The 25680-nt window shown below is 35.8% G+C and overlaps 2 protein-coding genes across 2 annotated transcripts; one reads left to right on the top strand and one right to left on the bottom strand.

The window, feature by feature from the left end:
- Positions 1-949: 949 nt before the first annotated feature.
- On the bottom strand, positions 950-9037 carry LOC136042105 (uncharacterized). Its single transcript, XM_065727006.1, has 2 exons — positions 8815-9037; positions 950-1884 (listed from the first exon to the last, which is right to left on the bottom strand). The coding sequence occupies exons 1-2, from the start codon at positions 8969-8971 to the stop codon at positions 1229-1231; spliced, it is 813 nt and encodes a 270-aa protein (XP_065583078.1). The 5' UTR covers positions 8972-9037; the 3' UTR covers positions 950-1228.
- A 10346-nt stretch (positions 9038-19383) lies between these two features.
- Positions 19384-22163, top strand: LOC136042098 (uncharacterized). The gene is made up of 2 exons (XM_065726998.1): positions 19384-19490; positions 21563-22163. Exons 1-2 carry the CDS (start codon positions 19482-19484, stop codon positions 22091-22093), a joined length of 540 nt encoding a protein of 179 aa, XP_065583070.1. The 5' UTR covers positions 19384-19481; the 3' UTR covers positions 22094-22163.
- Positions 22164-25680: the final 3517 nt, after the last annotated feature.

Below are 25680 nucleotides of genomic sequence, written 5' to 3'. Positions count from 1 at the left end.
CGGGGGAGGATTTGTTGGATATTTTCCAGAGGAATTGTCTACAGATGGTTTTAGGTACCCGTTTGACTGGCTGATCGTATTTCAAACATCAAGCTGAACGGAAAATGTGGTTCTATCCAATTTTCTAGGGCTATAATGAGCGAAAGACTGAAATGGCTAGTTGTGGATGAAGGATGACAGATTGCCAAAGATCGTTATTTTTTCAGCCATCTATCTAGTTGTAAATGAAAAGCATATCATCACCGAATAGGGCGGGAAAAGGTAGCAAGGAAGGATTAAAAAAAATTGGAAAATTTCGAGAGGAGTAAAAATAAAAACCTAGATTGGGATGGAGGAGAAGTGAGTGCAACTATGGTTAGCCTAATGTGACTTGGAGCTGCAGTGAGTTGTTACTAGTAGTGGTAAGAGTAACCTGACCACCTTTCCTATTAAAATTTATCCATGAATCCTTTGTTTTTAAGTGTCTTACGGTAACTACGTAATTTGTGCCCTTACTATGAAGGCTGCACACTTCTTGCTACTTCTCCGTAACTTTCGTCCGTTTGGGTCAAGATTACTATCTCAAAAATCTTCATCCCATACACTACAGCTTCATTGAGAGGCTCAAGGGCATTCTGACAGCTGAAACGGACGTTGACGCCCTATTAAACAGCAATGGCTCTGTAAGATCCCCATCCTTTTTTTTAATCAAAGACATTTGGGTTCTCCCTGTTCAACCTTGCAGTTTGGAAAGGGGATTATGATGTCACTATTTTCGACCGAAAGATTCCTCTTGCATCTTCATACAATCATACAGTCTATATGGCAAGGAAAAAGAACTGAAGGATTTTCGGAATATAGCTAAGTGCTCTTATTTCTACCACTAAATGCTCAGCAGTTTTTATAGAAGTATCTTTTGAAAAAGTTTCAGACGTTCAGTAAGGTATTCGTATTACAAATCAATGAACTATAGAGGTACAAGAATATATTGCATAACGATACATGATATTGTAAGTAAACAAATCATAAATAATAATAATGAAAAAACACAAAGCCCTTAATCCAATGATCAAGGCCGAAGGATGGTGAAGCAGCACATAACTAGTAATAAATCTCTGCATAATCTTTGCTATATATATTGCAGAGTGAGTAGTTAGAATAGAATAGTTTTTAGCTATCACTTGTAAGTTATCTACGATAGCAGTTCAAAACTGTCACGGCAAATATAAGTGCATAATAGCACTTCTCTTCAGGCTTCAGATTGGTATTTTCTGACTACTTGAAGCATTTCGATCTGAAGGTCTAGCTGTTTATTTTCTGGCACTTTTTTCATCTGCAAGCTCAGCGATTCAATAAAAGAAAGGCCAGGAAAACTTTTTTCAGAGCTTAATGTATGGCAATTCATAATTTTTTGATAGCATGCACAATTTCCTAGGCCACTGTTGTCTTTTGATTCTGTCTCAGCGCCTTCAACGTTCTCTGTAGTGGTTATCACGTTACTTGCCTCGCCACCATCTTCAGACTGATCACCACCTATATATTCATCTTCTTCTGAAATTATACTCTCGACTCTGTCCATTTCACTTTGTGATATCATATCAAAACCATCTTCTTCTTTGATAAAGATTTTCTGTGGGCTCATTTCTTGGCTATTGTCACAATGGACAGTCATATCTATAGTTTCCTCACTAGAAGTGCAGGAAGAAGTATGTTTCTGCTTTCTATGCTCAGTATTAGCAAGACGATGAGTAACATTGTCATTAAGAAAGTTCATTAATCTAAAGAAAGCTTCATCATTCGGTTTAAGGACAGAGAAGTTAGCCGTTTTCTCGACTTCTACCTTTTTCCTTCTAATTCGGACGAAACGGTCTCGTAAAGACTTGAATTTCCCAATTGCTTGACTAACTACAATAATTAAAGATTAATTAGTTATCTTGTGAGGCTAAAAAGGAAATACAATTAAAATACACTTAATACATGGGTTTGATTGAGAGGCTAAGCTGGTGGCAGCCAGTTGTACATGGAAGAATTTCTGTTGGTTTCATATTTTAATGTCAGTCTACTTTATTAAAAAAAATCTATTTATTTGTATTACCTTTTATGGTTACGCTAAACTTGATCAGTATATTTGTCCAAAATGAACATTCGTTTCTGAAAAAGAGGCTAACCTAATCAGTTAGATAAAGCTAAATTTCAAAGCGTGTTAGGAGTACCCTTAATTGGAGCGAAGCTAATTTAATAGCTCTAGGTTAACAATTTAACTTGTGAACTTTTTTTTTTTTTTTTTTTTTTTTTTTTTTTTTTTTTTTTAGTACGGTAGCTGTTTTTACCTTGATTGGAATTTTGCAATCACCCTCCTGATTTTGTGTTAAAAAGCACATTCAAGTCCTAACATCAATAGGGGTTAGTCCCCAAAGCTGAGCCGACAACCGGTGGTACACCGCCAGAAATGTTCCAATGACCTATCACAGCAAATATTTCGGTTGGGCCGGTGCACCGCCATCATGGTTGGTGACGGTGGGAGTCGAGAATTCTTGGCACTGAATTCATTTTTGAGATTGTTCGCGGAACTAGGACGCAAATTATAACAAGGACATCCACTATCTTAAGGTATTTGCAGAATTTTGTATTCCCTGAAAATATTTTTTTTTTACATGTCTACTTCGGAAGTTTAACGATCTTTCACTCGTTTATAGGCTCTTCACTACAATCGTCAGTTTTAGACACACTGAAGACTACAATAAAAACACTGAAGAGGTAAAATATACCTCTTTCATAACAGGACAATTTGCATGTGTAGAACTGAAATCCCTTGTATCTTCTGACATGTAAAAAAGTACAAAATAACAAAAGAAAAACTAAATTACTTTAAACCAACTGTCATAAATCCAGCAATTAAACTAATTAAAATTAACAAGTTCGCATATTATTTTATAACAATTTTATCAAATAGTTAGTGATAACGAACTGTGAGTAAACAGTGACTCGGGTCGTATAAACTTCGGAGGGGACTCATTGGATTGAAATTCAGAAGATCTTAGGTCATCTTTTAAATTCAAAGGAATTGGAGGGTAACTATCCCCCCCTTCACGTCCTATTTCCCCAAATGCATCAGATAGAAATTTTGAGATACCTAATTATTCAAAAAATGGTCTAATGATAACATAACAAGGCCTTCAGGGTTGACATAGCCCCCGTAGTCTGGGGCAAGGGTTGTAATTTATGCCCCGGCAGTATAAGGTTTTTATGAAAGGGGTGATCGTGTTAACATTTGAAGAGGCTCATTTGATTAAAAATGTAAAGTTCTTGTTTCCTTTTAAGATTGAAAAGTGATGGAAGGCAAATAGCCCCCCCAACACTGTTTTTCCCTAAATGCATCACATCAAAATTGTGAGATAGCCACTTTATTCACAAAAGTCCAAAGAGCACATAGCAATGACTCCAGGGAAGAAACAACCCCATAGAGCCAAGAAGCAAAGGTTTTAAGTTATACCCCAGAGCTTATAAGGTTTTTATGGAATGGGTGGTAGTATAAAATTCGGATGGAGCTCATTAGATTGTATGTCGGAAGTTCTAGTGGCCTTTTTAAGAGTCAAAGCTGAATGGAGGGCAACTAGCCGCCCACTAAGCCTACCATTTCCTAAAACATCCAGTCAAAATTTTAAAGGAACTTTTTTGTTCAGCATTGTTGAAATGTCCAATAATTATGTTGTTGGGGATGTCACCCCCCCACAGTCCTCAAGTTAGTTAGTCCTCAAGTTAGATAATTTGTTCAGTATTTTCACATAGTACATTTTACTGAGAAATGTATGCATGGTTGAACTTTACTTTCCAAAAATATGAAGCGTATTCAGGTTTTTCAGAGATGGTTGAGTGTTGAACAAAGTCAAAACACTTTCTCTTCATGTGTATACGGATTGTGAAAGGGGTGTCACTCAGTATTGACTTAGCCTATTAATTTAGAACTTTAAGGGAGATGATCAAAAATGCAATATTTGCACACTACCACTACTACTACAAGTACCACCACTACTACTGCTACCACTAATACTACTGCTACGACACTACCCCATTTGCAATATTGAGAGGAAATTTGGATTAAATCGAATTCACCATGTGCACGCAGTTTTTAAAAGATCGTATCTCAAGATACGATCTTGAGTTGGGTATTTAGTAGTAACTTTCAGAGAATGCTAAAGGGGGAAGATCATCTGACGAAAAGGTAATTTGTGCGCGCTGCAACTAATACTACTATTACAGTTTCATTTATTACAACTACTGCTTCGAATATTGCTTCTACTGTAACTACTAGCTATGGAGGTGAAATTTTGAGGGGGGGGGGGTGAACAGAATCACAACACGCCGGCTGTATGCAGGTTCTCAAAAGTATATAATAGCAATATCTTAGGAATATTTTGGTGTGTGAAGTTGAAACAAACACGGCTTTTTTACTCATAATACTGCTACTGCTATTATTATTATTACTTCTACTACTACTACCGACACTACACCTAAGGCTACCAGAATTAATTCTAGTACTGTTACTATTACTGCTGGGATTACTACTGCTTCTACTAAAACTAAGAGTATTAAGGCGAAAAATATGGGAAATAATGAAACTGTATGGAACTAATTCGAAGCACACTAAGCCAAAACAGGTTGTCAAGAGAACATATCAGAAATGTTTCAGGAACAGTTGATGGTATTAAGTTACAACTTTAAGTGTGTGTTGAAGGGGATTTTGATGAAACCAAAGGCATTAGTAGCATACTGCTACTAATGCTACTACAACTATTGCTACTATGTAAGCTGAGAGTATTAAGGTGAAGCTTTCAAGGAATATTTATGCGGATGTTAAACTGAATGAAAGCCAACTATGAGCATGTAGATTTTCAAAATTTTGAAAAAGCAGCACCAAGAACGGCTTACATTATCAAATTAGACCTTTAAGGTCAAGGTCCCTAAATCCATTGAAATGTTAGTTTTCCTTTGCTACGAAAAGATAATCTTTTTTATCCTGTTTGTTTTTATGTTATTCTCTCAGCAGAAAAATACAAACTCCAATTAAAGACAAGTAGACAAGGGGGAATAAACTAAAAGAATGTAAAATTTTCATTCCGACCAATTAATTTTAAATGTTTTTTTTGAATTTATAGTACTTTCGAATGCTTCAAATTTTTCATTTTTTAGGCTCTATACTTCTTTAAAAAGAAGCTACCAGGTTTCACATTAGATTTTATCTCAATTTCCTGGAGATTAAATCCGAAATACAAACCAACCAAATTTAGGTCCTTTTTCGAAGATCGCTTGCGCAAAATAATGACAGAACAATACAAATTGAAAAAAGAATACAGGCCAGATTCTGAAAAAAAAATCACAGAGAGATATTGAAGTTAACCTAGAGTCACGCTATTTTAGAACAGAATAAATAGTGAAAACCGAAGAAAATCTGGCCGCTATTCACTGTTGTATCTTTATGGATATAAATTACTGGACTAACTTTCTTTTTTAATCAGGCTTGCACTGTCAAGAGTAAATTTTCTGATTAACTCAGTAATAAAATGATGAGAAACAGACATATCTTTAGAATCAGAGTTTCTTCCTGAATCGACATATAAAATTCATTGGTAAACATATGACTGTTCATATTAATGACTTGCCAATAAAGTGAACGTACCACTCGATGCCTTTTTTATGCTCTTTACGAATATAATAATCGCTTCTATCGCAAATTCAAATTTAAGCACTTTATGAGCTCTTAAAATAACGAAGGTTTCATTTAAAGTATGCGTTATCGGTCGTTTTCCGACAAAATATACTACGTTTTCTTAACGCTGTTTTCTCGGTCGTTTTCGACAAAATAATACTACATTTTCTCAGTGCCAAAATTATTTATAATAAGGTTAATTTAGGTAGGTTAGGTTGGGTTAAAAGGTGCTCAAATTTGAATTTGCGATAGAGGCAATTATTATATTCGTAAAGAGAATAAAAAAGGCATCGAGTGGTATATTCACTTCATTGGTAAGTCAATAATATGAATATTCATATATTTACCCATTCATTTCCGTCGTAAATGACCTTTAACCCCGCCCCCGAATATGCAACTATATAGGCTACCTCTAGTTGCATATATGTACTAAATTTCCGTAAGTCATTTTCCTAAATTGATTTAATGGTCTGTCCAAATAATAGGAAATTCGTTACATATATACAACTCGGGGTGCGTATATCCATATTAGGGGGGGGGGGGGTAAATTTTATCTCCGACGCAACATAATATTATATATGGATTCAGGATAAAATTTTGATTCTAAGGATATGTATTTTTCTTAGCTGTCTCATTAGTGAGTTAATCGGAAAATTTACCCTGTCAAGTTGTCACAGTGTAAACTTATTGTGGCATTTGGTATTAACCAAATGACATATAGCAATCAAAGATTCTGTCGGTCTGTCGGTCTGTCTGTCTGTCTATCGGTCCAGGTTTTGCTACTTTAGGCACCTACAGGTAAGCTAAGACGATGAAATTTGGCAGGCGTATCAGGGACCAGACCATATTAAATTAGAAATAGTCGTTTTCCCGATTTGATAATCTGGGGGGCGGAGTGGGGGCCCGTTAATTCGAATAAAATTGAAAAAATGAAGTATTTTTAACTTACGAACGGTTGATCAGATCTTAATGGAATTTTATGTTTGGAAGGATATCTTGTCTCAGAGCTCTTATTTTAAATCCCGACAGGATCTGGTGACATTTGGGGGGGGGATTTGGGAGGGGAAACCTAAAATCTTGGAAAACACTTAGAGTGGAGGGATCGGGATGAAACTTGGTGGGAAAAATTAGCACAAGTCCTAGATACATGACTGACATAACCGGAACGGATCCGCTCTCTTTGGGGTAGTTGGGGGGGGGGGAATTCTGAAAAATTAGAAACAATGAGGTATTTTTAACTTACAAACGGGTGATCGGACCTCAATGAAATTTGATATTTAGAAGGATATTGTGTCTCAAAGCTGTTATTTTAAATCCCGACCGGATCTGGTGACATTTGGGGGAGTTTGGGGGGAACCTAAATTCATAGGAAACGCTTAGATTATTAGAAAGACTTAGATACGTGATTTACATAATTGGAATGGATCCGCTCTATGGGGGGGGGGGTTAATTCTGAAAAATTTGAAAAAATGACGTATTTTTAACTTTCGAAGGAGTGATCGGATCTTCATGAAACTTCATATTTAGAAGGACCTCGTAACTCAGATCCAGCGTCACTGGGGGAAGTTTGGTGCTTCTGGGCGTGCTAGGACGATGAAAATTGGTAGGCGTGTCAGGGAGCTGCACAAATTGACTTGATAAAGTCGTTTTTCCAGGTTCGACCATCTGGGGGGCTAAAGGGAGAGGAAAAATTAGAAAAAATGAGGTATTTATAACTTACGAGTGGGTGATCGGATCTTAATGAATTTTGATATTTAGAAGGATATCGTGACTCAGAGCTCCTATTTTAAATCCTGACCAGCATTAAGCCTCTGATTTTCCTTATAAATCAATCTGTTGATTCTTAGAATTTTGTTAGAGCCCATGCCATATGAGCTCTTGGCTCTTAGCTCTTCTTGCCTCGTCACAAGTGCCATATGAGCTCTTAGCTCTTTTTTCTGAATAGTTTGATTTTGTTTCATTTAGATCATAGTCCATGCAACCATGACACACATTCAAATTTTCGGTAAATGTTTAGTTTCGTCGCAAGCTGTCTAAACTGGAAACTGCTTCCATACTATAGTACTTAGAAATGTTAATTCTAGGAGCACTTCCATTTCTGGTTGACCTTCCTCCTCAATGGGGCAAACTAAAAATGCGTAAAGTGGGCTTTCTTACAGGTAACATTACCTATAGAACGTAGCGTATTAGTCCATGAGCCCCACGAGCAGTGGGACGAGGTCTGTATTCTATATTTATTTAATAAGCCTCGTTTGAGGTTTTTTTTCACTCTTTGTTGAATAAATATAGAATACAGACCTCGTCCCACTGCCCACGGGGCTTGTTGACTAATACGCTTCGCTCTATAGGTAATGTTACCTGTAAACAAGCCCACTTTACGCTTTTCAGTCTCGTTGGAGGGGGATTTTAGAAAGCTTAAAAATGGATGCGCTTCTCTAATAATGACAAAGAAACAATATGCCGTCATCAGGATCTTGCTATATGCAGTAATACGCACTTCAGATAGCTTTTGACGGAACTAAACATTCACCAAATTTTCGAATCCAGATCCTCAAATCCTGGGAACTACCATGCCAAAAGCAACAGTTCAACAAAAACGCTCTAAAAACTAAAATTCATTGCATTTTAAATTCAAGACAGGCTTCTGATAGAGACAGGCTTCGAACCTGGAGCATTAATGAGGTGTAATCACTGGAATCTTTTAAGTCCTACAAGCGGGAAAATAGTTTTTAGGGTAACTTTACAAATGTTTTTTTTTTGGAGTAGCCTACTGTTATTGAAAATACCTTTAATTCGAATTTTGACTGAAAAAATAAGGAAAATGACAAATTTACCCCCCCCCCCCTACTAGATTATAAAAATGTACTTGACCACCCCTCCCCCAAAGGAAAATTGCGAACTAAAGCCACTGTGTATGCAGAAGCAAAAAAAAAAACTTTCATAGACCTAGTTTGGGCTGCAGATATATTCTCGGGTGTAATTATTCACCATACCTCAATAACTTTCTAAGATAGCTTACCGAAAAGCCCCTAAAGTAGAGTTTTATTGCTTATACTCTGAAGTTTCACATATCAAAAATTTTCTGATGTTTCAAAACACAGATTGCTTGATATATTAAGAATACATACTTGAGTATTCCACTCCATGCGTTCTTTTCAACTCAGAACAAATTGATTTCCATGCACTTAGTTTTATGAATCTGTTGAAATGATCATAATGTTTCCTGTCGTATAGACATGGGTTTGCCTCCACCAGTTTCACCATTGTATATTCAAAATTCTTCATTTTGCAGCACAAAGAACAAATAAATGCTAATCTTGCTAGCGTAGCGTGTCGGTCTCCAGACGCATCAACTGCGCAAAGCCTGCGCGTTGAACGACGGAAAAATGCCGTCAGCGTGATATAATTTAATCAATCTGGCAAAGAATCAATATTCTCAATATGTTATTTTTGAATGTCGTAATTATCGAGGCATTAGTCTGGTCTCTGTAGGTAGCAAATTACTGAGTAATATGATACTTTTTAGACTGAGACATGCTGTAGACAAAGTTTTAAGGGAAGAACAATGCGGTTTTAGAAAAGGTAGAGGATGTGTCGACCATGTTTTCACTCTTAGGTTAATAATTGAGAAGTCCCTTCGTTGTCAAACACCTTTGGTCCTTAGTTTTATCGATTATGAGCAAGCTTTCGATTCTGTTGATAGAACAGCGTTAACAAAGGTCTTATCGTTATATGGTATACCAGAAAAGTACATTAAAGTGATTTGCGCTATGTACGAGAATAATACTGCTGCGGTTAAGGTAGGAAATGAGGTTAGCAACTGGTTTTGTATTAAATCAGGAGTTAAGCAGGGTTGTGTTCTATCCCCCTTTATATGGATCATTTTGATGGACTTCGTCTTAAGGAGCACAGGAAAGGCAATTGGAGACCATGGAATCAAATGGGGAGGAAGAACGCTCCTGGACTTAGATTATGCTGATGATTTAAGCATATTAGATGAAAGTGTGAGCAAAATGAATGAATTTTTAGAGGTTTTACGAGTTCAGGGTGCTAAAATAGGCTTGAAAATTAATGTTAAGAAGACTAAGTCACTAAGGCTAGGAATAAGTGAAGTTGAACAGGTGACCTTAGGTAACGAAAAGATTGATCAGGTTGGGAGCTTCAGTTACCTTGGTAGTATTATTAGTAAAGATGGTGGGAGCAGTGAAGATGTTAAAAGTAGAATAGCTAAAGCTCAGGGTGTTTTTTCACAGTTAAAAAAAGTTTGGAAGAATAGAAAGATAAGCCTACAAACCAAGATTAGAATATTGGAAGCTACAGTGATGACAGTGGTCAAATATGGCTCTGAAGCATGGACACTCCGAAAAGCAGCTGAAAATTTACTAGATGTTTTCCAGAGAAATTGCCTACGGATTGTTCTGGGTACCCGGCTGACTGACCGTATTTCAAACAGTAGGCTGTACGAAAAGTGTGGTTCAATCCCGCTTTCTGGGGCTATAATGAAAGAAAGGTTGAGATGGCTAGGCCACGTTCTACGGATGAAGGATGACAGATTACCGAAGATTGTCCTTTTTGGCCAACCGTCTGGGGCTACACGGAAAGCAGGTCGTCCTTGTCTGGGTTGGGAGGATGTCATAAATAAGGATTTAAAGGAAATGGGAACTTCCTGGGAGGGTGTAAAGAGGGAGGCTTTAAATAGATTAGGTTGGAGGAGGAGCGTGCGTAGCTGTGTTGGCCTCAGGCGGCTTGGTGCTGCAGTGAGTTATTAGTAGTAGTAGTAGTATTTTCTTAATTTACGCAGTCGAAAAGTAAGTAAGTAGTGCCGTCTGTTTACATAAGTCTCGAAGGGGGGAGGGGCAAAATTTTGGACAATTTTGTTGCTTTTTCAATTTTTTTGCATGAAAATACATAAAAGGACTTTTTTTGCAATGACAATACCAAAATGATGGTATTTTCCCAAATCTAGATAGGAGTGAAAATTATAGGGAGACACATTCCCCCTACACTTTCCCTATTGACGCCAAATTTACTTACTTAAAATAAATAAAAAACCTAATTAAGCCATATATCTTATAGCGAGAAAACTATTTCTCATGGTTGATTTTTCCCACCCTGTCCGTAAAATGTCGAATGTAAACGTTTTTTTTTTTTTTTTTTTTTTTTTTTTTTACGAAAGTGCTCAAGCAGCCATTCCATTTGGTTAAATATACATAAGTCAGGTCCATACACAGGGTACTTGGCCTCTACCCTAACTCTCCCTACAAATTTCAAGATTTTTAAAATGTCAACAAAACCTCTAGACTAGTATGCAGAACATATTAGTCAGCAGAATTGTTTTGATTTATTTATTTAGAACAATAAGGAAGGTAGGTTCAGGAAAGGAGTCGGAAAATAAGTCAAAATTATCGTACTATATTAAATAGATCCATGTAAGCCAAGCATAGTCAAGCATAAATTCAAGGTAACAGTGAAGATCTCGGGGCTGAGAAGGCGGCATCGAATCTCAGTTACTGTAATTTGTGTTTGTTTTAAGCTTCATTGTTACCCTTTATTTTCTGGCAAACTTTTCTGGCCTCATTCAGACTACAAAGTAGCGTATAACACCCAGAGATGTCTCTGGGGCTGGTGGCGGGTCAGACAAAATTTATTACAGCACCCCTCCTGGCTCACATATAAGCAGAAAAAAGTCAAATCAAGGTGAAAATTTTGTCGGTGCTAATTAAAGCGGGAACAAAGGACTCGATTTGGAAAAATAGCAGTAAAAAAGCCCTCCAATGCTTTACATCGCATTTTCAGGTGTCTCTAACTCTCCCTGCATGGTGTACCTGTATTGAATTTCTGTACCATTTTCTGGGGGTTTGCTTACCACATGGTGTACTTATACTGAATTTCTTAGGCACTTTATACGGTATTTTAGTGGATCCACGCCCTTGATGTACCTACAATGAATTTCCAAGGGACCCCATACACACTTCAATAGATTTTTTTATTAGAAAGATTCTACCCTGATAGAGGGTAAGACATAATTCCTCATTACATAGGAGACTCTTTTTTTAATTTTCCAGGAAAATATACATGGCAGAGACACACTTTTATCTTGGCACGATTAAAAAAAAGCTAATCAAAACTGCAGTCCTAGCTTTTTCAAACATTTTGACACTCGTATATTTTTAAGTTTTATTAACTTTTTATTAAGTTTTATTACTTAATAAATAATTTTCCAAATATTTTCAAATTCCTATTTTGACGAGTTTAGCTCAATGCAAAGAAAAATTGTTGTCTTACGCGCACTTGATTTTAAATCTATAGAAAACATACAAAAGGTCCAGACTCGCTGGGTTTTCTTGCCTCCCTGGGTCACTTCAGCAACTAAGGTTATCAACTCCGGTCATCAAATGAATTTTCATTTTACTTGGTCAGTCTATATCTATCAGATTTCTAAGGTCCAAATACATTATTGTGGTTAAAAAATTATTGTTCTCTTATTTGTCGGTGCATAGGAAATAGCGTATCCACAAGAGTCCACAAAAACACACTTCTCCAAAAATATTCTACACAGGTTTTCATCTTTTTAGTTTCGTGAGTTTAGCTTATTTTTCAGTAAACTGACAAATACACATTTGATTTCAAATGGGCAGCACATTCCTTTCATTTTAGTTAATTTTAAAACACTTTTTTCACAAAAGAATTTTTTAAAACAAAACTAAATAGCTAAATTAAGCCAAACATAAGCTTAAAAGAATTCAAATAATTTTTCACGCATAAAACTACAAATAAATTACCATCAGTAATGAAATAAAATACAAAAAGAAAAGAAATTACACTAAGAAACTGGGTCAAGCTCAAAGCAAGCAGAGCTTAAGAGGAGTAGGGCTGACACCCCCCATGCCTTCTGAAAACCAGAGCATAATTTGAATCTCTTTTGTGGAAAAAGTCTTATAAAGTTAGTTTATGTTCGTTTTGAACTGACATTGCCTTTTTCATTGGTTACGAAATACAAATCCTTAAATCTTTTTCGTTTTTTTTAATAAAAATTAAAATTTTGCCTTACTATTTATATGTTGGACAAAATTTCTCAATGATTGTAAGTAATATATATTTTTTTGAAAATCTGGAAGCATACAGTAGTCTATATTTTGATTTACTTTAACACTTCAACTCCCTCTGAAGAGCTAAAATTACTATACTATATTGTTCCCATGACATTGCGTTTAGGCCATTTTGACAACCTGGATGCACTCATGCCCTTTTGACTTCGTTCAATAGTAAAGGCAAAAATGGTAATAGTAGTAGCCCTGAAAGTTTCAACTTAATACCCTTAGTTACAATTGAAATATTGCCGGGACATCTTATTGACATTGACGACCAGTATGCACATTGTGCCTTCTTATTCAGTTTTGAAACAACACAAATTTTGTCTGAAAGACTCTACTTTCTACCCTTTCTTAGTCCTAAGATATACCATCTGGATATATTAACAACATGGTCTATTTTGACAACCTGGGTGCACATAAACTATTTTGATTTAATTTAATAGTAGCAGTAATAGTATCAGCGGTAGTAACAGAAGTAGTAGCAAAAGTGGTAGTAATATTTGTCGCCCTGGAATTTCAGCTTAACAATCTAAGGCGTTGCTGGAATATTGCTCATGCACCCCTTTGATATCCCACATGTACATAGTGCATTTTGATTCAATTCAAACCCCCTTCCTGAATGTTTTACAGACCGTTCTCTGAAAGTTTTGCTAATGCCCTTAACATTAACAATAGTCATAGTCATAGAAGCAGAAGTAATAGCAAGATCATTGGTTATAGTATTAATCATAGCAGTAGCTGCAATAGTAGTAGTAGCAGCAATAGCAGCAGTGGCACTAAAAGTAATAGTTTTAGTATACATATAATACCTTTTGGTTGATACAACATCCCTTTCAACATGCCCTGAAAGTTCTGACTTTATACTCTATGTTGTTCCCGGAATATAACTATAATGCCCTTTGAACAAGTTGCATTGCCATAGTGTGTTTAGATTTATTTCAACATCCTCCTCAACGTTCTCTGGAAGTTCCACCGTAATACCCACGGCTTCAGTAGTACTACTAGTAGTTGTTGTTATAGTAGTACTAACAGTAGCCGTAGCAGTAGAAGTTGTAGCAGTAGTAGTAATAGTGGCAGTTGTAGTAGTAGTAGTATGTACATAATGACTTTTGTTTAGTTCAAAATCCTTCTTAATACGGCCTGAAGGTTTAAATTAAACCCCCCCGACCATTTCTGCTATATGGCTGATACACCCATTTGACGATCCACAAACAGAGATTGTGTTTTGATTTAGTTCAACACCCCCTTAAAATCCATTGAAAGTTTCAACTTCATAACCTTAGCCTTAGTAGTAGTAATCGGAGTAGTAGTAGTAATAGTAGTAGCATAAGTAGTAGTAGTAGTAGTAGTAGCAGTAGGCACGGAGTACCTTTTGGTTATTTCCTCATCCCTCTCAGCATGCTTTGAAAGTTTCAACGCAATACTCTAAGCTGTTCCTGTGAAATGGTCCATACTCCCCTTTAGCAGCAAGGTGGGCCCATACAGTTTATTAAAGAATATAAAAATGCTTCTGGGTCAGAGAAACGACACAAAGCTTTAATAGCATTTAGATTAGCTAGAAAGCAACACAAGACCTTAGTAAAAAGAAAGAAACTTTTATACCAAATTAAAGAGCAAGGGAAATTGCTTTATGTCTACAAATCTGCCAGCATGAAAGAATTCTGGATAACCTTGCGTGCTCCAAGTGACCAGTCAAGGGTAGCCCCAACCAGACGTTGATTCCTGGCCGACATATTTTGAAAACCCGGAGGACCAAAAGGACTTAGCTACCTCATCCCTTTACCCTTAAGTGCATAACGAGTTGATTGATTCAGTCGTTAGTAAATTCCCCCTCGTAGAGCATTTTTACCAGCTCATATAGGAGATATCAGAGGAAAAGTTGAAGAAAGTATTAAGATTGACTGTGGAGGATCTTCTCAAGGTACTGATGGGATCCCCTGTACTACGTATAAAACATTAATAGGACCAATATTGCTAGTTGTGTTGCGAGAGCAACACTTTGGTTTTGTCGTGTTTTTTTTTTTTTTTTTTTTTTTTTTGTTCCTAGCACCCCGATTTCAGCTTATTGCTAGAAAGTGGTAAGGGTCTAACCTCTGCGGTTTTTACGGAAAGTGTGGACCTTAGGCCGGATTGATGAATATGACTTTACATTTTGGAAAGCTTCGTAGAACTCTTGCCTCGGGCCAAAAAGGATGGTTTTTGCTTGTCCTTGAGCCAGAGCCTATAGTGTGTGAAGTGAAGAGGAGTTGTATAGCCTATGTCAGAGAGGACTATCTGAAGTTATGCAGCCAAGCTTTCGTTTCATCAAACCATGTTTCTGCTTTCGAGTGGAAAGCTCCGTTCTAGCAGGCAAGCAGGCAGGCACCAGTTTCAAATTGAAGATGGACTAAAATCTATAAGTGTTAAATATATGCGACAGTCACCCTGCCCCACAGCCAATATATCTTCTTTGAGTGATAAATAGAAAAATTTAGAGAAGCAAAAAAGTGGCATTTCCCTACGGGTCCGAAAGTGCTGCAGTGATTTCGGCTGAGTTTATCATTCGGTTTTTCGCACTTGGGATTGCGGTAGAGAAATGGTATCAGATGTGCCTCTTAAACTTTAAAAGTTCTCTCATTGCTAAAGAAATTAGAGTTTATCCTTTGCTCCTTTCTAAGTGATGACGTTAGAAAGTTGGCCTACGGCAAAAAGTCAACTTTTGAACTAAGACAGATAGATTTTTTTTTTCGACGGCAGTCGATAGCTTTTGATGAGCTGATCAAAGTGTATGTCATCCATTTTTTTGTACAAAAATTCCTTCATGAGATATACCAGTTTGAAAGTTTAAAGGGGTTGACAACTTCAGTAGTAAGGTACACACTGAAACCAAAAATAGGCCGATACCAATTGTGAGACATATAGGGGAGTTGTAAGCAACAGTCGGCTGTTAGCTCATAATCATCCTCGGCAATGAGGGGTTCGCAACTCTTACTAGTTGGTGTACCTATTTTTTGTTTCCGTTGTATTTGATGGTAAGACCAATTTGGTTCCAGTGGTAAGACATGTAGGGGACTTGTAACTAATAATCGGCTGTAAGGCTACAATCATCTTTAGCAATGAGGAGTTTGCAACTTTTGCGAGTTGGTGTACCTAGTATGTATTTTGGCATCCTTACAGATTAACAACTTCAGCGTTTAGTCGCAGCGAGGAAACAAAACCAAAGTGTTGCTCTCGCAACACTTTACTCGGCGAAGCCGAGCAAAGGTTGCCGCAACACCTCACGTTGCCCATGCAACGTAGATCTAGTTCTTCTTAAGTCTGTTCAATTCGATCCTGCTGTCGTGCAGGTGGCCGGCAGAATGGAATTGTCAGTTTTAAAGCCTTTATTTGAAAAGGGTGACACATGATGCATACTAATTATCGCCCGATAAGCCTAGTACCAACTATTAGCAAATGTATAGAAAAGGCTTAGGATGCTAGATTAGGGTGCTGGCTAGATAGGGTTAATATCATAAGCGAGACGCAAGGTGGATGTCGAAAGTTCAACAACTGACCGGGTTTTTATACTTCTAGCTCTCATGTTGAAACATTGTAGAGGAAAGGGCAAGTTTTATGTCACTTTCTTTGATATTGACAAAGTATTTGATAGCATTCAGTGGGCCAATTTTATTTTGTTATCTAGTTAAGAAGAGGCTACTTAGGTCCTTTATTAAATTGTAAATAAGTATATAATTGGTGTGTATTTATCACTGCTAAACAAGGTTTGTTCTTTCCGTAAAATAAAAAAAAACAAGTTTTTTCAACTGAAAGTAAGGAGTGACATTAAAACTTAAAACGAACAGAAATTACTTCGTGTATGAAAGGGGCTGCTTCCTCATCAACGCCCCGCTCCTTATGCTAAAGTTTGACCCTTTCCCTCAACTCTTCTTTTCAAAACAGTAAAAAACTTTAGCGTAAAGAGCGGGGCGTTGATGATGAAGTAGCCCCTTTCATATACGAAGTAATTTCTGTTCGTTTTAAGTTTTAATGTCGCTCCTTACTTTCAGTTGAAAAAACTTGTTTTTTTTATTTAATTTCTGAACGTTTTTGAATCAATGCATGTTTTGATTTTGGCTCTCCGCAGAGGAATAATTAAAACGAAATTTGTATATTTTTTTTGGCTAAATGGCTTTCTCATAATTTTAATCGAATGATTTTGAGAAAAAAAGAGCGGGGGAGGAAGCCTAGTTGCCCTCCAATTTTTGGTTAATTAAAAAGGCAACTAGAACTTTTAATTTTTTACGAATCATTTTATTAGTAAAAGATATACGTAACTTATAAATTAGCTTACGTAAAGAACTTTTTATTCTCATGTTTTTATTACATATATGAGAGGGTTCGCCCCCTCGTCAGTGCCTCTCTCTTTATACAAAATCTTAAATTGTGTCCCAATTCATTAAGAATGACCCCTGAATCACAAAAGCCGTAGAATAAATAGTTGATATTACTAAAAATACTTTAGCGTAAAGAGCGAGGTATTAGGAGAAGGTGAGCCCCTAATATGGGTAATAATTTCTGTTCGTTTTAAGTTTTAATGCTGCTCATGGAAATTTTCCTCCCCCATGACAAATTCCTCGATGGAAAGTTCCCCCAGCATATCCCACTCTTCTCAACCCCTCCCCCAACCAAAATATCCTCCTGAAAACATCTGTACACTTCCCAATAATCATTACTATATTTAAGCACTGGTCAAAATTTGTAACTTGTAGCCCCTCCCATGGGGACTGTGGGGGAGTAAGTCGTCCCCAAAGACATAGTTAAGGGTTTTCGACTACGCTGAATAAAATGGCTATCTCAGAATTTTGATCTGTTGACTTTGGAAAAATAATTAGCGTGGGATGTGCCTCCAATTTTTTTGGTCACTTAAAAAGGGCACTAGAACTTTTCATTTTCGTTAGAATGACCCCTCTTGCAACATTCTAGGACAACTGGATCGATACGATCAACCCCTGGGGGAAAAAAAACAAAAAAACAAACAAATAATCACGCATCCGTGATCTGCCTTCTGGCAAAAAATACAATTCAATAAATAAAAAATAATATTCTCTTTTCATTATATATATATATATATATATATATATATATATATATATATATATATATATATATATATATATATATATATATATAATGAAAAGAGAATATTTGTAATTTGTAATAATATTGTTAATTTGTAAGTTACGTATATTTATTACTAATAAAAACGTTCGTAAATTAAATTAAAAGTTCTATTGCCTTTTTAAGTACCCAGAAAATTGAAGGGCAGCTATGTCCCCTCCCCCACCCCTGTTTTCTTAAAATCCTCAGATCAAAACTTTGATAATGCCATTTAGCCAAAAAAAGTAAAATTAATATGCCAATTTTGTTTTAACTATTCATGTACGGGTAGCTAAATCAAAACCTGCATCAATTCAAAAACGTTCAGAAATCAAGTAAAAAAACAAACAAGTTTTTGTTAACTGATGTAGGGAGCGACATTAAAACTTTAAACGAACAAAATTATGCCGTATATGAAAGGGGCTGTCCCCTCCTCAATACCTCGCTCTTTACACTAAAGTTTGACGCTTTCTTGCAACTTTACTTTTTTTAAAACAATAAAAAACTTTAGTGTACAGAGCGGGCATCGAGGAGGGGACAGCCCCTTTTATATACGGAATAATTCCTGTTTGTTTTAAGTTTTGTTGTCGCTCCTTACTTTCAGCTAATTCTTTTTTTATTTATATCAATATAAGCAATGATCGAAGTATCAATAATGGTAAGTTTTTTAGCTTTAAAGTAGCTAGACAAATTTAACACAAAATCAATTTAGCGGCACATCCATCACAAACTGCTGAAGGTGATTTTGAAACATCATTACATGACCAAATGTTCTTTTTAGACCCCAATGGAGCTGTACTTGTACTTCTTTAAATTTCTACCCTCGGTGTAAAAAATCCCGTGTCCGAAAATACGAGAATCCAAATGTTTGAAAAAAGCTAGGAATGCAGTTTTAATTAGCTTTTTTTAATCGTGCTTATTTATTAAAATAGACGCGAACCTAAAGTCCGGAAATGAGCCGTCATGACGACAGGCTTGTAATTTTCTGAGCGAGAAGAAGAGAAAAAGCTCGAAGATCCAGACCAGAAGTTAGTTTTTACTAGCTTTAATAGTTTAAGTTTAGTATATTACATCGAAAATTTGACAGAAATCAGAGAAGCACTCTAAAGTATCAGATCCAGGGTTTAGATGTATGTGTGTTCTTGTTGCAAAAACTCAATGGAACAGCAAAATAATTCTTCAGCTAAAATAGCAGATACAACATTTGCGATGCTTGAAATATAAGACTTTTTGGATTCCGAAGTGTGGCTCTGCATAGTTTTTTTTTTTCTTCTTCTTCTTTTTGTCAGAAATGCGGGACACTGAAAGTTCCTCAAATTGAAGCAATCTGTTTGAGGTAATAATAAAAAATCAAATTTAATTTTGGAGCAGGCAAAATTTGACCAAAGGATTATGCTTCCATCCGAAGAATCCGGGTTCATTGGAACATCAAGATTTACGACTGTTGTCACAGCCACACCCTAACTTGAAGTTATTTCTCTACACAATACCGCTTCGGATTTTCTAATAAAAGCTTGCATCTTTCTTTAACCATTATCAGTCAACAACAGTTAGGTTCTCAAAGCAAAACACAAAATAGTCCGACAATGAAAATTGTAAGTTTCATTTTTCTGTTTTCACACCCAGAGCAAAAAAAAACATTGCAGGTTTAGACCGAATGTAGAGCCAAAAAATTTCAGCTTCAGAGTTTCTCCGAGTCTTAAGTGATCAAGTATTTTTCTTTTGTGTAAATAACCATATTACTTATCATTTTAAATTTTGTCTATGCTATTGTAGGTTTGCCATTCACATATTATTTGATAATTTGATTTTTTTTTTTTTTTTAATGTACCACCGTCCCTCTACTTTCTGGACCTATCTGAAACACTTGTTTGTATTCCTATACAATATTTCACCCACAAAACTAAATATCTCTGCAAGTTTAACTTCTCAATAAAATTAGCAACCTTAAAAAGTTAACAGACCATATTAGTTTTGCTAAGAGTAATGTTACAAAAAGGCCCTAAAATGAATATAAAATAAAAAGTGACCCAACTATGTCGGTGCGTAGCATAAAACTGTAAAATGACCATCCTACCTTGCAAAGGCATCAAGGCTGTATCCGAGAGTGGGTGTAGGGGGTGTGCCCCCTCTGAAATGTTTTTCCGACTTTTAAACATGTACTAAAAATGAATTTAAACACATTTTTATTCATTTTTTGAAATTTTTCATACCCCCCACCCCAAATAAAAAAGAAACCCTGGATACAGCCCTGAAGGGTATGTAATCTAAGTGATTGTACCGTTTGTTCATTCAGTGTTTACTTGAGCAACTTCTTGGTTTCGTTATAAAATATTTAATTTCCTTCTATCTAACAGAAATGTATTCATTGAACGAAACTTATAAGGATACAGGAGGCTGCAGCAATATGGTATTTCCTTAACTGAATCATCATGTCTATCAAGTTTTAATTGTAAGGGTTAAAGTATTGTAATATATACTGAAACTTTAAAAATATACATTTTATAAGACTATTACCCAAAAAGGGGTTGTCCATTCAAACAGTTCGTGGTAAAGAACTGTTAGTAAAGAGTGATTTAACCTGATATTAGGTCTAAACGAAACTCTAAAAAAACACAATTTTAATAACAACCGATAAACCAAACCGTTAGGTTTTTAAACTGATTTCAAATATACAAAACTCATTAATTTCAGTGTGATCCGTCGAAACCTCCGAACCTCAGACTATTTACGAGCTCTTGAAGCTACGGGTCCCTTTTTTCCCCAAAAACATACAATCAAAATTTCGAGCTAATCCTATCACTCAGCATAGTTGAAAGCTCTAAAACTATAGCCCTGGGATAACATGATCCCCCAGTACCACAGCCCCTGGAGAGGGGATGTAAGTTATTCATTTTGCCCATTGCTTACATTTAACATGTAACATTTGCTACAGGGAAATAAATAGTGATTGTTCTAGTGGAATTTTCAGCGGGTAGGATACCCCACGTGGAGAATTTTTTTTGAGAACAAAGATTACAAGGTAAAATTTACTTGGGGGGGGGGGTCCTTTCATGGTTTGAAAAACAGTCAGAAATTGAATGAAAAAATAAGTTTTATTCAACTGAGAGTAAGCTGCAATATTAAAACTTTAAACAAACATAAATTGATTTGGTATACCGCGGGGGCTGTACCTTTCCCAGCCTTCGCTCTTCGTGTTAAACGTTTAACTTTTTTTTCACAACCCTTTAAGAAGGAATGCTCAAGCACAAGGGCCGTTGAGTTTAAATGAAAAGTATTTTTGAAGCACTATATAGGACTTTAGCGTAAAAAAATGGTTGAGGAAAGGGTAGCCCTCCCTCGTGCATGTAATAATTTCGTAATAGTGACAACTATTATGGTTACTTTTTAGAATATAGTAGAACTACAATTTTTTAGTATTGCATAATAAGAAACGAATGTGATACTCAATAAAAAATAAAAAAAAACAGCTAAATTTCTTTACGCAGTTGCAAAAAACCATATTTTTTACTGTTTTGAGAGGAATCTTGTTTCAAACACTGAAAACGTAATATTTTGTATTTTCTTACCTTCAATAGTAATTTTTAACAGATTCAGTCTAGTGAAATTAGTTTTATTGAGGTAAATACTTTCGAAAAGTTTACTTGAAGATTGATTTTTATTCTAGTTGGCATCAATCTTGGGCTTCATCTCATTGACTAGTTCCGCGATTGTGCCTGTCCATCCAGGACTTTTTCGTGCTCCTGCCCATGACAGTGCTATAATCCGTTCTGACAGGCTTGGAGGAAACTTTGCATATAGTATACAAGAAGGTCATGCTTATCAAGCTGTAGCACCAATTGTCCAACATGTTCGTTCACCAGTCGCAGTTTCATACAGCCATCCATCATTTTTTGCGGGACCAGTGGCTGCATCAGCGCCTATAGCATTGAAATATGCAGCTCCATTCACACCTTCAGTGGAAGTAAAAGAAGTGAAACCATTCGAAGTTCAATACAAAGTTCCGCAACTAAAATACTATGCAGCTCCTGCTGTTGTACCACATTTTTCGACCGTGGCATTGAAAGCAGCTAAGGCCCCAGTAAAACCTCTCGTCTATTATGATGCACCAAAAGTTGAAGTCGAAGAAGGAAAAGCTGAGTATGAAGTTGTTGCACCATATGCTCAGCCAGCATACGCACACGCCATTGCTTTATGAGATTCAAACTCAACTATTTATTGATAATTTATTTTTTTCGAAACTTTTTAAATAAAATTATGCCCAACTATGTGATAAATTTATGGCTAATACCAGAAGGTACTTAACAGTTTAGCATTTTGAACAGTCTGTGAGCGAAGTGTAAGTACGGAGAGGTTCTTGACAATAGTAAGCAAACTCTAAAAAAAGCGTTTTGATGGCGATATAAACATCAAAAGAGTTGAATAGATAGAGTATTTCTAAATATGTAAAATTACAGATCGTTAAATTTGAAGTTACCCACCAAAAGTTATGAGCAGGGAAAATTCGTCTGATTTTCTAAAATGGGGAAAACACGCAAAAAGGCGGATAATCTTGGAAAAACTTATACTATGAACATGAGCATATAAGAGAAAGATGCACGTAATCCACAAAAAATAAAATATTAATATTCAAATTTGTTTTAGATTTTATCATATAACTAAGCTGCATCATTTGAGGGCTTCATATTTGCATTGGAAGCCGGTGTTTACTCTCCAAAATTTACCCCAGTAGAAAATACCCCTCCCAGGAAAATACCTCCCACGGAAAATTCCACCCAATATCCCCCCTCCCATGGGAAATTTCTCCACGTGCAAAATTGATTAATGAAAGAGGAAGTAAAAAATTAGCACGTTTTTTATTTGGGTATAATGCCCCATGTTTTAGTTAGACTACATGTTCTTTAAATTATATTAAAAAACATGCCCCTTGAAAAAGATAGTTCTTTAATTTCGGTTTGAAACCCAATATTATCTTACTTACACTACATGCTCTTCAAATTGCATAAAAAAAGAAAAAAAGGCCCCTTAAAGTAGGTGGTTCTTTTGTTCTGCCATAATACCTAATATTTTTTTTTGTTAGGCAACATTTTGTTTAAATTGTATTAAAAAAAGAACATTTCCCTAAAAGTACATAATTCTTTTATTTCGGCATATTCGACATTCTTTAAACTTTTGGATTTAAACTGTGCATTGAACCCTTGTGGCACTTTACTGTAGGCAACTCTATAGGATTGCCTGTGACTGAAACATGTGAGTAGATTTCAATTTCCCTTCTAATTAACATCTGGAATTATTATTTGGAAATATAGAAGGAATTATCTACGGGAGATTTTCCACAGGGGGAGAGGGATTTTCAGCCAGGGAGCAATCTTTTGCATGGGGCATTTTCCAGAACTTTATGGTTTGCATACGGTGGGATAATTGTGTCATCAGAGTATAGGCCCAACTGGGGGGTACTGACTGGTTGTATTTGTGCAAGGGATACTACTGAGATTGCTACTTAAAACGACAATCAATATATACAAGCCAAACACATTCCGAGTGCCGGGCCTGGCTTCGGAATCGACTGTATTTTTTTATTAACTAGTATATTTAAATTTCTGGCTACTAAAACGATCTAAAAAGGTCAAAACTTTTAGGAAAATTCTGTATTTTCCCATTGTGGTTGTACCAAACCTATGGTAACGTCATGACATCAAGAAAAGGCTCACACTGTCTGCAGCTACAAGATAAGTGACAATGAGTATCAATGTATACAAGCAGGTTGCTTAGCCATGCCGGGCTGCACCATGAAAATCGGTGATATAGTTTTTTTTCTTCTTAAAACAGGCGAACTGATATTTCTGGTCACAAGAACGATCTAATTGGGTCAAAGCTTGAATAAGGAATTCCTTCCCAGGGTGGCTGTATCCAACCTGTGGTGAACCGTCATAACATCAAGAAGATGAGCAAGAACAAGGACCCATATATAGAAACCAGCCACGTGCCGAGTTGCAGTGCCCAGTACGATATATAAATATATATATATATATATATATATATATATATATATATATATATATATATATATATATATATATATATATATATATATATATATATATATATATATATATTTTATGTTTTGTACGTAGCGCCTTAAGAGCGCTTCATGTCATTCAAATTTAATTTCAGTGGAGAATTTCCTTTGAGATTGTATCCTTTTTGGGGGATTTCTACTTCTATATCTAAAATCATGGAAGTTTTCACTTTCTAATGGACAACTTCTAACTTCATACATTTTGCATGTTAAGAATAAGAATGAGCAATGGATTTTGTTGTTGCATATACTACAATCGCAACTTTTTTTCACAGAAATTGACACATATCGCTCTTTACTTACAGTCTGTTACTATGGGATGTTTGATTCATGGTTCTTTTAAATGCTAGGAAGACTACTTGTCCCTTATTGAATATAAAAACAAGTTTTTTAAACTGAAAATAAGGAGCGACATTAAAACTTAAAACAAACAGAAATTACTCCATACGTGAAAGGGGCTGTTCCCTCTTAACGCCCCGCTCTTTACGCTAGAGTTTGACTCTTTTTCTTAACTCTACTTTTTAAAAAAGTAAAAAAAACTTTAGCTGAAAGAGCGGGATGTTGTGGAGGGGACAGCCCCTTTCATATACCGAGTAATATCTGTTCGTTTTAAGTTTTATTGTCGCTCCTTACTTCCAGTTAAAAAAAAAAAAATGTTTTTTTTTATTTAGTTTCTGATTATATTTGAATTAATGTATGTTTTGGTTTTGGCTCTCCACACATGAATAATTAAAACGAAATTTGAATATTATTAATATTATTTTTTTTGGCTAAATGGCTTTCTCATAGTTTTGATCGGACGATTTTGAGAAAAAAAAGGAGCGGGAGAGGAGGCCTAGTTGCCCTCAAATTTCTTGGTTACTTAAAAAGGCAAATAGAACTTTCAATTTTTTACGGACGTTTTTATTAGTAAAAAATATACGTAACTTACGAATTAACTTACGTAACGAACTTCTATATTCGATTGCATCATTATTGCACCCATGCGTAGCACCATAAAAATGGAGCGATGGGCTAAGTAAGAAAGCCTCCCTCGTATACGGAAAAGTTACTTATGAACAGAAATCAAAAACTTCAAGTTTCATGTTACTCTTTACTTTCGTTTTTAAATTTTTTTTATTTTTGTCGAGTAAATCGAATCACTTTGCACTTGTACGCTTGCACTTCCATTGCTAATCTTGTAGGCATTTTTGGACTGAAAAGATGTTGGAATATGCCAAATCTTAACTAGAAAACATACATTAGCCGAAAACAACTCTTCTTATGCTTCATGTAACTAAGATTTTACGCTTCTTAAGTTCAATACAACCTGGAATAGATTCAGCAGACATCATTGGATGGGGCACAAGCCCAAATTGGGCTCCCCAGCTGTTTTTTTTTCTTCACGCCCTGTAGCTAGTGCAAGTTTCAAATTTCTGGAGGAATATCTACGCCAAAAACAACCCCCATGATCTGAACCTGGGTTCCACTATGTAAATCTTACATTTAGTTTTTTTAAATACATATCAGAAAAGTTTTTCATGATTTAGTCCTGGTTTTGATTTTACCACTAAGTAAATAATATTATCACTTTATTTCGAGAAGAGATTTACAAGCCAAAAATTCCTCTGAAGGAATTTTCACTTCAAAAAAAAATTCAAACCCATTTGGTGTTTTTAGTACATACTTTAATAGATTTTTCATGCTCAATACCTCTAAAATGATAT

The sequence above is a fragment of the Artemia franciscana genome, chromosome 2 (genome assembly GCF_032884065.1).
Source record: "Artemia franciscana chromosome 2, ASM3288406v1, whole genome shotgun sequence".
Classification (NCBI taxonomy): Eukaryota; Metazoa; Arthropoda; class Branchiopoda; order Anostraca; family Artemiidae; genus Artemia; species Artemia franciscana.
This window is presented reverse-complemented; position numbering and strand designations above follow the sequence as displayed.